The 14641-nt window shown below is 52.1% G+C and overlaps 1 protein-coding gene across 1 annotated transcript; it reads left to right on the forward strand.

Moving 5' to 3' along the window:
- Nucleotides 1-193: 193 nt before the first annotated feature.
- VOLCADRAFT_104361 (uncharacterized protein) lies at nucleotides 194-14455 on the forward strand (the record flags this gene model as incomplete). The annotated part of the gene is made up of 9 exons (XM_002949556.1): nucleotides 194-377; nucleotides 523-564; nucleotides 6936-7564; nucleotides 8471-8502; nucleotides 8866-8982; nucleotides 9088-9271; nucleotides 9455-9505; nucleotides 9699-9803; nucleotides 13347-14455. 9 exons carry the CDS (start codon nucleotides 194-196, stop codon nucleotides 13590-13592), a joined length of 1590 nt encoding a protein of 529 aa, XP_002949602.1. The 3' UTR covers nucleotides 13593-14455.
- Between the last annotated feature and the right edge of the window lie 186 nt (nucleotides 14456-14641).

Below are 14641 nucleotides of genomic sequence, written 5' to 3' on the forward strand. Positions count from 1 at the left end.
ATGTAAGTACGGAAAGCGCGTTTCCGTGAAAAGGGTCTTTTCCCTTGGAAACGGCCTATCCTTTCCAGGGAAACCAGTAGGTGTTTCCGAGCTACCTAGTGATCTTAAACAGTAGTTGGACCTCGGAGCTCAGCAGCCCTTGCATCGGTTGCGCTACTTTACCGTGTCGCCTAGCGCGCCACAAGCGCAAGCCATGGACCAGGAGGCCCAGGATGCCAAGCTGATTGTAGATCTTTCAGAAGCATTCAATAAGGACGAGGTGTGGCAGCTGGCCGCTGCAGAAGCATTGAGCAAGGCCACGAATCTGGAACGTGTGCTAATTCGCGGTAGCACAGCGGCCAAACAGCTGAAGCTCGTGGATGTGCTTATCCGTAAAAGTAGGTCATGCACTGGGAGCTGAGAAGGCTTGATTGGTGTGTCGGGAGGCTCTGCGTCGCTGGCTGAGTGGGAGGGTTCTCGTGCCTGAAGCTTGAAACAACTCGTAATCTACACGGGTCCCCCGACCGCTCCCATGTCCTGCAGCCTCGGCGGCTGGCCTCGGTGCGGGGAGCGCGGCTGGAGCCGGTGAGTTGGTTGTGCTAGCCCAGGCTTGACCTGAGCTAAGACTCCGGCTCGACTGTCCCGTGACGGTGTAGTTTGTACATGTTTGAGATATCGTGAACAGTGCTGCTGGTGAGCATTTCAAGAGGCTGTAGGGTGGGCATCGGCACATTGGTAGTTGTTGGGGGCTGCAGGGTGCGGCGTCATGATAGGTAAACTCGCACGCTATCCGCACGCTATCGAGCATTCATCCGAGCATGCTACAAGCAGTCCTTGTAAGGATCAGCATATCACCCAAAACGCTGGTGTCGATATCGGCTGTTCCAAAAAGCTGTTCCAAGCCATCATTCATTATATCTAAATTTCAGCAGCTCATCAGTTAAAGCAACCCTTTTTTTTCCGACTGTCCCTATCTATTATTGTTTGTATTATTGTTTTATTGTTGAAGTATTGTATTATTTTCTCTCAGCAGCCAGTATTAAAGCAGCTCAATGATTCTGTGCACTCCTGCATGCACTCCTGCATGCGATTTTCCACACGCATAATGTTTATCCCACCAGCACTCCTGGCTTTTGAAAAGGTCAGACCCTTTGTTCCGCGGCTCGCCAATGGGCTTCACATTTTGGGCATGATATTCAAGCCGCTTCAGCTCCCGATCGAATTTCGCCCGCCCGTGAATCTTACGCACATACTTGTCAAGCTCATGTTGTGACTATTCGTAAATAGCTAGAAATAGCTGACACAAGATCCAGTTAAGCACGAGCTGGATAAGCGAGCTGACACTATGCCTTAACTCGAAGGACGCTCCAAAGTCCCAATGAGCAATAGTTGTTACAATCAGCTTGATAAAGAAGTCTTGCCTCAGGGTACAAATAGTACCAATAGATCAAGTTCGTACGATAAGACCCAACTAGGAATCACACCTTGTGACCATAAGCTATAAAAGCCTAGGAAGTCTGACCGGAATTACAACACTCCCCCGCGGACAAACTTCCGTACAACAAGTAACTACTCAGCTATTTCATAAGCACAGCGGTGTTGACTGAAGTGAAAAATAAAACCCTGTAGGACAGGAGTAATGAACTACTCCAGACCTATCCCGTCCACACAGAACTTAAACTTTTCCTTTGGCAACGCTTTGGTAAAAACGTCGGCCAGCTGCTCATTTGTGCAGCACTTACCCATCCTGACTTCACCACGTTCTACCCGCTCGCGTGCAAAATGATGACACACGTCAATGTGCTTCGTACATGCAGACGAAATAGGACTTTCAAGCATCGCGATGCACGTGCTGCTGTCACACTTGATGGGCAAAGCACCAGTTCGTACACCGAGATCAAGAAGAAGATGTCGTAACCAAAGTGCCTCTTTAATTGTAGAAGCCGCCGCCATGTATTCGGCCTCCGCGGTTGATGTGGCGACGGTCGGTTGGATCTTTGAAGACCAGGAGATGGCTCCACCTCCAAGCAGGAAAACAAACCCTGTTGTCGAACGCCGTCCTTTGGACCCAGCCAAGTCCGAATCGCAAAAGCCCACAATATCCAAGTTGCCTCCAAAAGAAATACCTACGTCCTGAGTGCCAGCCAGATATCTGAGGACTCCCTTTGCTGCACTCCAGTGCGCCACAGTAGGTTTAGACATGTGGCGGGCTAAAATTCCCACGGCGAAAGAGATATCCGGACGCGAACAAACTGACAGATAAAGCAGACTACCCACCAACTCGCTATAAGGAAAACGTGACACATCAAGTGCATCTCCATCGGACAATAATCGCACGTTAGCATCCATAGGAGTAGAACGTTTATTCGAATCCTCCATGGCGAACTTGGAAAGGACCTCCGCAACCTTCTGTGAGATACGAATAGTACGCGCCTCCCTGTCACGATGGATTTCAAAGCCCAGATAAAACTTGGCTTCCCCTAAATCACGCATATCAAACACGCTACACAATTGCTCTTTAATAAGTTCAACCAAAGAAACCGATTTGCAAGCAATAAGAAGGTCATCGACATATACCAAAATATAGATGGGCTCACCCTTCTCCGTCTTGATGAACAAACCAGGATCCGCAGTGGAGGGCTTAAACCCCATCTGCTCCAACACCGACCGAAGACGTGCATACCAGGTGGGCGGAGCCTGTCGCAGGCCGTACAGTGAACGCCTTAGGTGACAAGCAATGTTAGCGCTCCCTTGCTCATATCCCGGGGGTTGTTCAGTGTATACATCCTCCTCCAGAACACCATTCAAGAAAGCGGTTTTGATGTCGAGCTGATGAAGCTCGAGATCTCGATCCGCCACAACAGCGAGCAACGCACGAAAACTAGCATATTTACCAACGGGTGAAAAAACTTCCGCAAAGTCCACATCCTTCTGCTGTGTAAAACCCTTGGCTACCAAACAAGCCTTATAACGTTCAATATTACCACTCCCATCCCGCTTGATTTTATATACCCATTTCAAGCCAATCTTCTTAGCATCACTAGGCAATTCCTCAAGTTCCCAAGTACGATTTTCTAACAACGACTTCATTTCCTCATCCATAGCCGCCTTCCACTGAGGCCAGTCCGCACGTGCCTTCGCCTCAGCTAGAGATTTAGGCTCTAGAGGTTCTGCCCCTTTGGCTATCATCACATAGTCCTTAAAAAGGGAATTCGGCTGCTTGGTCCTAGTAGACGAACGTGTAGCAGCAAGGGGGGCGGAGGTAGCAGCAAGGGGGCCGGAGGTACCAGTGGAGGTACCAGCTCCACTAGCAGCTATAACTTCTCCTTCAACCACAGCTGCCACCACCTCAGCTGCCTCCACCTCAGCTGCCTCTGCCTCCAACTCAAGTTCCTCCCCCTCATTGTACTCCTCTTCCCCCTCATCTTCCTCCAGCAGAGGGGGAAGGTCCTCCTCAGTGTCCATGCCGGCCTCATCCGCATTTCCCGCGGGGGCTCCAGCAGCAGGAACAATGGGAGCAACACCTGCATTACCCATGCCGGCCTCTCCTGCCTCTTCCGCAGGGGCACCAGCAGCATGAGCAACCACAGGGACAACCCTGCCGGCCTCACCCGCCTCTCCTGCAGGGGCACCAGCAGCAGGGACAAACCAATAATCAGACGCAGATGCCTCAGAAACGCCGTTGCGGCCACGAAAATTAAACATATCTTCACGAAAATCGACGTTTCGAGACACAATAATACGCCCATCACCGACCAAGATCCGATATGCCTTCGAGTTCGGCTCGTATCCTAGGAAGGTGCCCCTATAGGCCCTTGGGTCGAGCTTGCCACCCTGACCCCTGGGAACCTGAACGTATGCTATGCAGCCAAATACCTTAAACCAAGACACATCAGGAACCTCACCCGTCAACAACTCATATGGGGTTTTTGATTTCCCCGAAACAGGTGATCGATTTCTAACAAAAGATGCAACACCCAAAGCCTCGTTCCAAAACTTCTTAGGTACCGAAGAGTCCACCAGCATCGTCCTAACCTTATCCAACAAATTACGGTTTAACCTTTCCGCTTTACCGTTCTGTTGGGGGGTGTACGGGGCGGATAATTCATGCCTAATACCCCGTTGCTTGCAAAATTCCTTTATTTTTGCGTTCACGAATTCCCCCCCTCCATCAGTTCGCATGCCCTGTAAAGTAGAGCCACTTTGCACTTGTAACAAATTTACGCCCCTCTCAATGAAGTCCGGGACATCAGACTTATGCTTAATGGGCTGAACCAACGACACCCCAGTGTAGTCATCCAACAGAGTAACAAAATACCTATGGCCACTCGAGGACACAGGCAAAGGACCACATACATCCAAATGCACCAACTGCAACGGTCTCTTAGTTACTGTTGTAGATGTGGGAAACGGATCGCGGCTAAATTTTCCCACCAAACAAGGCTCGCAATTCCTAACCTCGAAAGCTCTTAACTGAGCGGCGTTAATATTCAAGCCCTTAACCAAACCCTCCTGCACCAACCTCTTCATGTTTGAAATCCCCAAATGACAAAGGCGTCGGTGCCACAGCTCCGGCGTCTCAGAATCTAGGGCCTTCGCAGAAAAGGAAGGGATGACAGGCTCAGAAGGCCTGGAGGACTCTGCAGCCGGAACAGCACTACTCATGAACCTGTAAAGGCCTGACGCACATTTAGTAGCAGAGATGTGCAGGCCTCCCCTCGATATAACAGCCTGCGAGTCCTCAAAGCTAACCCTAAAACCCTTGTTCGTCAGGACCGAAACAGAGATCAAGTTGTGCTTAAAGTTAGGCACATAGAAAACTCCCTCAATAGTGATGTTAGGGGCATGGGTCGGCACCACATTCCCATAACCCTCGGCCTGAAGCATGTTCCCATTACCGACCTCGATCGTAATCGACAAATCCGAACTAATCCTGCAGTAGTCATGAAGGATACTCCGGTCGCCAGTAACGTGGTATTTGCTGCCGGAGTCCAACCACCACAGGTTCTCGGGTTACTGTGCAACTACCCTTCGAATCCTCTCGATAAACGGTGCCCGCCCCAAAGCTACTAATGCGCTCCTAGGCGGATTACGCATGTAGTACTCTAGACTCTCCTCATCTCTCGTCCGCTGGGGAACGAATTGCTGTTCTCGAGCCACCAGCGTCAGCACAATGACCTCCGGTTTCCGTTCGGCACTCCTAGGCAAACCCTGCCGCTTACGATAACACTTCTCGGACAGGTGGCCCGTCTTCCCACACCAATCACACCGCAGCTCTGACCCACCGTGCGAGTGACCCGAGCCTGAGGGACCAGAAGAGCTAACCTTCTTTGAGCAGTCCCTCGTGTAGTGGTTGCCGCCACAAACGAAGCAGCTAACCCTACGGCTATGTCCGGCTCGGTCCTCCTGGCTGTTAGATGATTGGCCTCCATGGCCAAGAGCTTCTCCTTCAGCTCCAGAAAGCTCTTCGGGTAGGAGGACGTGACAAAAACTCTCTTTTCCGTCTCATACAATGCATCGGGCAGGCCACGAACAACTAGCACAATCGCATTTTTCTTTGAAATGTGGAAATCTTTATATCTATTTAGCTTCTCGTACATATTGACCGCACGGGTAATATAGTCATGCACCTTTTCGTCATGGTGCATCGTGATGGAGTGGAAAGATTGTGAGACTGCGCCCAACTCAGCCTCATTCAATTGCCCGGCCCACTGCTCAAGGCCCGCCCAGAGATCCTTAGCTTCGGTGGTTGACTCGATAAGAATCTTATGTTCGACGGACGCAAGCCGAAGGATTATCAGCGCCCGAGCCTTCCTTATCTTTCTCAACTCCTTCTCCCGCTCCGTAGGATCCGCGGGTAAATTGTAGTCCTGGCTGATGACTGATGCCAGGTCCTCGCACTCCAAGATGGCCTTCATCTTGATGAACCAGTCGCCCGAGTTGGCGACCATTAGCACATCTCTCCAACCAGCAATGTCGGACATTCTCTCAGAATCACGTATGACTCAAAATGGGTGTTAAAACGTATGAGCTCAACAAAGCGTACGATCACTGCAGCCACCGCAACATCAAGCGGGGCTCATAACCTGTTGTGACTATTCGTAAATAGCTAGAAATAGCTGACACAAGATCCAGTTAAGCACGAGCTGGATAAGCGAGCTGACACTGTGCCTTAACTCGAAGGACGCTCCAAAGTCCCAATGAGCAATAGTTGTTACAATCAGCTTGATAAAGAAGTCTTGCCTCAGGGTACAAATAGTACCAATAGATCAAGTTCGTATGATAAGACCCAACTAGGAATCACACCAATCGTAGTACAAAGCTTCTCGCGACGATAAGCTATAAAAGCCTAGGAAGTCTGACCGGAATTACAACAGCTCAAGTTCTCGGCTTTCAAGTTTTTATTCGGCAGTCATACCTGCATATCGTTTGCTTGGTAGCTGCTTAAAAAAAACAAAAAGAAAGAAGAAAGACAATTAAAAAAGATAAAGATAAACACCAATACAAAGGATAGCTCATGGTGACGTGGGGAGAAAGCGTTAATGTTAAAAAAGGAAACTTTCAATGGATAATAGAATATTCGCTTGCTTGGCTTGCTGAGAGCAGTGGTGCTGGCCTTCATTACACCTGGGCACATGCAGCTTTGGTCAGCATGGCAGGCTGATGATAGCAGTGTGCTGTTATCAATTCGTGCAACCATTGCTGCATGTTGGTTAAGTTGCTTGCCCCACTAACAGTGCTGGTACTTTCAACAGTCCTCAAAGCTTCTCATGGGCTGGCCTCTACAGTAACATGTTGTCAATGGCTGCATTAGTGTTATGGGCTGCTCGGGGTACTTTGGAAACAGATCCAGGATTAGCTGTGCCCAGTTGCTCCACTGCATCCGTGTACATGGAACATGCATGCACCAATTAACCCTGGCCCCCTCTATTATGCTTCCATGCTCCCTCATACAGGGCTGCCTGACTACAAAAGGCGTTTCCTTGAGCTCTTGTCGCTTGGCAACATCCAGAGGCCAAAAACCGCTGTGCTGAACCTCATCATGCGGCACTGCCCTGCCCGGATGATGGTGCTTGGCGATTGCAACGATGCGGTGGACCTGTACAGGGAGGCTGAGCTCTTTCCTGGACCTTCTACCGAGGGCCACCTGCTCACCCAGCATGGACTGAGGGTCAATGGGCCCCTGTTTCCTAACCCTGCTGAGGGCAGTGCAAGCCTGCTGATTGGAACGACACGTGAAGGCTTGCCCGTTATAGTCAAGCTGCTTGCTCAAGTAAGCAGTGCTGACAGTGATCAGCAGCCTGGTGGTGCAGAGGCGGAGGCATGCCGGGCGCTAATGGAGTCAAAGCCTGCATCTGTGCCGCTGGTGCCAGCACACATTCTCACCTTCAAACTCGGTGCCGAGCACAAGTCCACTGTCAACCGTGTTCCAGGCCTGTACGCAGCATTATGCATGCCACGGTATGTGTCATCTCTCGTGAAGATGGTGCCACTGCCGGCAGCAGCTGTGCTGGCGGGAGGCAGGCGCATGGCTGCAGCATTGGAATGGATTCACCAAAAAGAGTACACACACATGGATGTCAAGGTATAGTAGTTGAGAGGGGAGACTGGCATCGAGGCACAAGATTCTTGATGTCTGTGTTCTAGGTGATTTGCACACTTAATTTTTTGCTAGGTGGCCTGCCACCAGTGTTTTTCTTTTCAATTTTGCCGGTGAATTTTCCAGTCTGAACGGAGGAATAGGTTTTTAGTCGCGGGAATAAAAGTATTCCAAATCTGTAAGGTGCTGGGGGGGCTCCGCCCCCCCCAGACCCCTCCGCCTGATGAGTTACAGTTTACTTCGTGCAAACGCTGTGGGGAATGCTGTAACATGCGCACACCACAATCTCTCAAACACTGATCGAATAGAGTTTGTTCACCATCGTTCGTCTTGCATCATGTTGAGAAATTACACTACATGACTTTCCGGGTTGCAAAAGTAATGATGCATAGCAGCAATGGACCAGAATCACCAAGCGCAGCCTGTTTCCTGGACCATCTCCATATGACGAACGTTGATGTTTGGCCTGCTCACTGTTGACAACCGGAGTGGTGTCATTGTCGTCGGCTGGCTGCAGCATTGCACCCACATTCCCTATGACCTCTATACCGTCTTCATTAACATTGCTAATGGCTTCAGTGATTTTTTTATATCTGCTTTAATGACCTAACATGCTTTGGGAGCTTCAGGTCAATGTTTTGCAGTGTTTGGTCCAGTCAGAAACAGTCCTAGCAGTATCCATGGCATTCCTAGCAGTATCCATGGCATTAAAGTACTATGATATGGTTAACATGTTTATCTCCTGTGAGATTCTAGCGGCTTTGGCACGGACAGTCCATTGTTGGCTGGAGGAATGAACTTGCACATTTTTTAATTCCTCATTCGGAATATATTCCGCAAAAAAATAACACTGCCTGCCACCCTTACTCCTTGCCACACCTCCCTGGACAGGGAGACAACATATTCGTGGACTCCAAGGGCAGGTAATGGTGCAAGCCTGTGGAGCTGGTGCAGGGTCAAGGGCTGCAGTTTCCTAGCCTGCCTGTTGTGATGCCACCCTGCATGTGGCCTGGGCTGGGCACGTCAGATGTGATGTGCCATTGGCAGGAATGGATCAGTCCAAAAATATGCATAACACACTGTGCCAAAGCGGCTGCACTGCCCACACCCAGTAGCATCCTCAGATGCGCCAACCTCATTGCTATTGGGGACGGGATCTAGCTGGTGCTGGTAGCCTCATCATTGTTGTCTGTTGCTGTTGCCATTACATATGTGAGAGCAAGCTGCTTGTAGCACTCCTGACCTCTACTGCTCAGCTGTTCCTTTCACCAATGTGTGTGGTGCAGGTGGTGGCTGGGCGACTTTGGCTCCACGGTTCGCACAGGCTCGCCAGTGACATCCACCACCCTCTTTTTTGCTCCCTGCACACTCCTGGGCCTCCCTGCAAAGTCACAGTACGACTGGTAAGCTGGACTCCAGTGGGATGTGGTGATAGGGTGCTTGCTTGCTTGTGTGCTTGGCTGTGCATCTGTACTGCAGTCAACATGAGCATCTTCCACCTGTTCCAGGCACATGCTTGCCGTGGCGCTGGTGTGTGAGATGAACCGGAACAGCTGGAAAGAGCTGTTGATCAAGGGTGGCTGTTCGCCTCCTGAGAACCTGATTGCGGCCGTTAAGGAGCTGCACAGGCGTGAGGGCTGTGAAGAGCTGGCCTGCTTTTTGAACCAGCTGCTTAAGAGGGCAGGATATCTGGTGGTGTTGCCATGAGGCCATGCATGCAAGGCATGGAGCTGAAGGTGTGGTGGCCGTGCAAACCCTGGGAGGCATGCATGGATATCACACAAGGTGTACCCAGCAGCCTTCTAGTAGGCCATCCATCAGCCGGGGGTTTTGACCTGCTTCTGCTCCGACAGCACATCCATGCATGCCACACAGTTTGGGCCGTGTGATTCATTGCACAAGCACTGCTGGCAGCAGGTTGTGAAGGTAGGGGTGCGGGTGGAGAACTAATTGGGAGAGCAGGTGGGGATGAGGAGTTGGCACTGGCAACCAATAGTGCGGCCCTGGGTACGCATGCTGTCCACCTACCTGGAGCTCAGCCACCCTGCACTCCAGCCTTGGGCTCTGGCAACCGCCTGGGCCACCGGACCATGGCTCGGCAGCAATGACCTTCCTGCAGACATCAGCAGCAGCAACCATGATGGGGCAGCCCCAGCAGCAGAGATCCAGCCAGCAGGCCATTACAGGCTTCTTCACCCGTGGCAGGAGGTGCATTGCAGCAAGAGTAAGTAGATGACGGGCCAACACAGGAAGCAGGGGCGGGAGGGGGCGAGGCGGTGGCAGCAGCAGCAACAGCGGGTGCTGCAGGAGCCTCACCACTGGCCCGCACACACACCCGGGTAGTGGCAGACTTCTGGGCGTGTCTGCGCTTGTTCACGATGCTGGAGACCCCCAGACATGGCTGGGACAGAGTCGGGCCGCAGCACCCCATCCTGTGGTCGTGGAGGAACAGATGCAGTGTGCAGCACTGGTGGAAATCACGGCCTAAATAGCTGTATTGGAGTGGAGTCAGGGGCTCTTTTTGGAGGGGAGCAGGGAGAGTGAGGGAGAGGGGGTGAGAGAGCCAGGAGTAGGGATAGGTGGGGAGCGAGGAGAGCAGGGAGGCCCTGGGCATTTGGAGGGCTGGGCGAGCGGGCAGTGTCCTGGCCTAGGGTCGCGTGGTCTAGCAGGGGGAGTTGTGGAGCCGGGCTGTGTGTGTTCATGTGCTTGTGGTCTAGCAGGGGGAGTTGTGGAGCCGGGCTGTGTGTGTTCATGTGCTCGTGTGTGTGCCCTCTCCCTGGGAATTGGGGCCTGTTGAAGAGAGGGGATTGGGTTCTGTACTGTCTGGCATCAGAGTAGAGAAGGTGTAGGTGGCTTGTGGGAGTGGAGAGGAGGTGGGAAAGCGGTGGAGGAGAGTGGTGTGGAGGTGGAGAGCAGGTGATGCTGGTCCCGGCTGGCCAGGGTCAGGAGGGGAGGGATCTCGGTGTGGTAAGTGGGAGCAGGCAGCGTCTGTGAGCCGTGCCTTTCTCAGGCTTTTTAGGGGGGCGCTGCACTGGCTTGTCATCCCCCCTGCAGCAATAGGTGTTTTTGCTTTGTCTTGCACTGGGCTGCGCCTGGAAGCCCACAACCCCCAGGAGGAGACTGCCATACAGACCAGTTTTTTTTGCCTCGGTTGAGAGTGGACCTGTGAGGTAGTGGTGGCCATCCTTAGTAGGTGTCCGTTGCTAGTGGTAGGTGAACAGCTGGCCTTAAAAAGGTCCAGTGTACGAGTGCCCATGTTGTGTTTGTCTTCTCGGTGCAACCGCATCTTGGTTTTGTGGTGTGGCGTCTCAGGCCCGTGGTCCTCCATGTATCTCTTGCCTTGCTGGCTGCGTGGGGTCCTTGACTAGGAGAGTCTGCTGAGAGGCCGTACCTGACGTGGGTAGGTCTTTCCCCGCCTCGGTTTTGGAGTGTGTAGTGGAGCCCCCCGAGTAGAGCCCCTGCCCCCGGTGGTGTTTTTGCTTTGTTCTTGCTTTGGCGGTCAAGAGAGATGAGAGCGCACTATTAGGCTAGCCAGGTGTAGTGGGGGCAGATAGCTTGCTTAGGTCTCCCAGAGGTGGTGTGGCGCCTCTCGTGCGGCTCTCACTTAATTCGGTTTGCAGTCTTCTGTGCCGCTGTGTTGCCTAGCCAGGGGCTGGGAGAGCGTCCTGGTTGGCATGAGTGAGGGAATGAGGTGCACACAGAGGAACAGACGGATGTAGAGCCGCGCGCCTACTCCTGCGCTGTGTTTTGGCCCGGTCAGGGCCCCCGTGCTCGTCCTTTTCTTGGGGTGAACCGCCCACAGTGTAACACCCCCAACAACACTACATGAGGCAGACAGACAGCATGCCTGCAATGGGATGGTCATGCAAGTTCATTAATAAGGAAGCATGCCCAGGGTTTTTTTCATTTAGGATGGGTCTCAATTTATTCCAACCTAAAGTAACAAAGTTGCTAGGGTTGGATTTTATTTATTCCTTAATTGTGAGGCGCTGGGGGGGCCTACGCCCCCCCCAGACCCCCCCCCTATATGTTACAACTCCCTCATAGACCATGATTCATGCACTGAGTTGGCGCGTTTCTTCGTTCGTGTGTCCACTCTCCATGCACATGTGTAGACAGTTATGGCACTGTTTGTGAGCAGTAAATGAAATCGACCAAGCAAAGGCCCACACTCAAAACCATGCTCCCAACCACCTCAACATCCTTAAGTCCTCCTGGATTCCTTCTCCTGGCTCTCGTCAACTCCCTCCCGCCTATACATTTTTTCTTACCTATTTTCCTCCTCCACCTCATCCCCTTCTCCCTGTTTTCTACATCCTGGCTTGGCCCCCATGGGCACTACTAGCTTTGCTGTATTGCTGTATGCAGCTCAAACCCCACAGTGCAAGCCAGCACCAAGATATAAGGTCTACCACAACCTCACGTTGGACTACAAGCCCAGTAATCCGCTGTAAGATCATAAGGCCCTAATAACTCCAACCCACCCCTCGAGCTCCAAACCGGTTTAGTGGTCAGTTACCTAACTTCCCGGGCTGGTTTTTTTCGCTCTATCCGCTTGTGGCTATGCCGCATGCTGACAGGCCGTAGAGTTGTCGTGCTGTCGTACTTTTTGGGCGGGGCCCCAGCGTGAAGCACTCAGGGGCCCCCGACCTGTAGGATTGCCCATATCCGTGTGGCCGTGTGTAACGGACCAAACATAATATCTCGCCCGGCTGAAACGTGTTGTTGGTAATATATTGCGTTCTCTATTGCAAGGTATCTCGCCTGTAGCCAACAAAGATCGTATGAGCACAAACAAGTTTGGCTGCCGAGGTCAAAGTCACATCAACGCCTCTCAGGCTAAATTTAATCTCAAAAGGTACCGCGTATCTCATACTTGAATTCTGAGATGACAGCGTATGATAACTCGAACACCCAGCTTGCATTACCATTTGCCCGCACAGGCTTTCCGACTTGCGGTCTGCTGCACTGTCCATGCGCCATGCACCCGGGATGGATGTGATTCACGTGGAGCCCGCAGGCGGTGCTGACGTTTCCGTGGTGCAAGCTTAGCTCCCACACCATCAGCACTGCTACAACAAGCACATCTCCCACCATGTTGACACTACCCATCAATCGTCACACGTGCCTGTAACGATGCAAATGCCAATCTGAGCATCCCAGGTTACGCCTTTGCTGTGTTACAGTGCCTAGCTACCGGCCTGCACGGATGCAGAGGGGCCCCGCTTCAAGGAAGCCAACACCCGACTTGTTGCAGATGGCTCTGGGCCGTATCCCTGGATCCAGCAGATCTGGCCACATATCTGCCCTGGCAATGTCCCATTTTGATTCAATTTCAGGTTCGTGCCGTCGTGTCTGGGACTCTGGGTGTCTGTCTGGTGTGTGTGTGTCTCTGTGTGAGAGTTGGTTGGTTAGTTGTTGATTCATGTGCATGTTGTCTGCTTATGTGCTTTTGTGTGTGTGTGTGTATGTGGAAAAATGTCAGCTGTTTTGGTGTGAGTGTGAATGTGAAAACATGGAGCATTGCATCTGAGAGGGGCTATGTTGCCCGTGTGTCCATATGTCTGTATGTATGTATGTGTGTGTGTGTATGTGTGTGCCTAGAGACAACTTTAAAAAAAGGTCTTCTGATGTGTCGCCGGTTTTTCCTTTTTTCCCAACCCCCTTGTCCACACATCCCCCAAGGACATGAACACACGAACTGACACACATATGTATCGACACCATGCACACTCCCAACACTCCAACACTCCGACACCACACTCAGGCTCAAGTAGCCGGAACAGCCCGGCCATGGCAGCTCCACGAACAAACCCAGCCGCATCAAGAACAACTACAACTACAACAACTACAAGAACAGCTTGTTGGTGCCGGCGGTATGGGTGCAGGTGGCCACGATGGTGGCGAAGTCATTCGTGGTGACAGTGCCAGCAGCAACAGTAGCAGTTATCTGAACAACCCTGCAGCGGTTTTTGGCCAAGCATCGCAGCGCTGTCCTCCGCAGCCCGATTAAACCTGTCTCGAGGGTGTTCTATAGTTGTCCCTGAAAGCTACATCAACCTTTTAATTTCACCGCACTCTTTCCTGCTGGCCCTGCATTATGAACACGAAGACCTTTCTCCCTAGCTTCCTCAACCTTGCAGCTGGCGGGGTGGCCATCTCACGCGCAACCCTGGTGAACGTAACTGCCGGCAGACCTTCGTAAAGCCCAACAGCGCTACCACAGCTCAGACAGCACAACCAACGGCCGCCAGACTCTCCCTTTGCGCTTGCGCTGCCAGGTTTCCTGACTGCAGCGTTGCTGGTTGCGTCCCCGGTTCCTCCCTGGTTGCGGTTGCGGGAGAGTCTGGAGGCCCACCAACTCATGTCAGCCCGAGGCTTAAGGCCCACCACCAACTCATGGGCAATCCAGATACGGCCACGCGCGAACACCTCGAAGGTCGCACTGCTGCACATCTCGAGGAGATCGTGTGGGCAGTAGAACCCCCGCAGCCAGATCCCAGCGCCACCGCTGATGTTGACTCGATGCCTGACTGTCTCGCAGGTCATCAGCTCAATCGCCATCACACCTCCTCCCCTTGCTATCCATACAGCCTATCGCACCGGCTTGTCACATGCTGCCCTAACGTATCTCCTAACGTATCTCCATGTCTGCCTTTCTACGATAGGTAGCCAGAAGAGTGGAAGACGGATTTGCTAAGTTGATGCCAAAAACGACCGGATAACGGAATCGAGCAGCCAAGGCCGGAAGAAGCCTTGCTTGATATGTGTAACCAGCAACAAGCACCTGAGAGATGCTCATCCGCCATCTCAAGAAGAGGGGTTCAAAATCCGGCATTACCTTCAATGAGGCAAAATTTTAATGCTCAGCGAGGGGCCAGCCAGGGTACACTGCTTCCGGCATTCCGTTCCGATAGCACTGTCATACATTTCTTCGTAGTTGCGCACCTCATTCTATATCATGAATTTGCAAAGTTAAGGTAAGCTGCTTTCGTCGAGAATGTGTTCATTTCCGTCTGTGGTCATTTTCCGTTGTAGCAGTTACAGCGTGGATCATGACGG

The sequence above is a fragment of the Volvox carteri genome (assembly GCF_000143455.1).
Source record: "Volvox carteri f. nagariensis unplaced genomic scaffold VOLCAscaffold_15, whole genome shotgun sequence".
Classification (NCBI taxonomy): Eukaryota; Viridiplantae; Chlorophyta; class Chlorophyceae; order Chlamydomonadales; family Volvocaceae; genus Volvox; species Volvox carteri.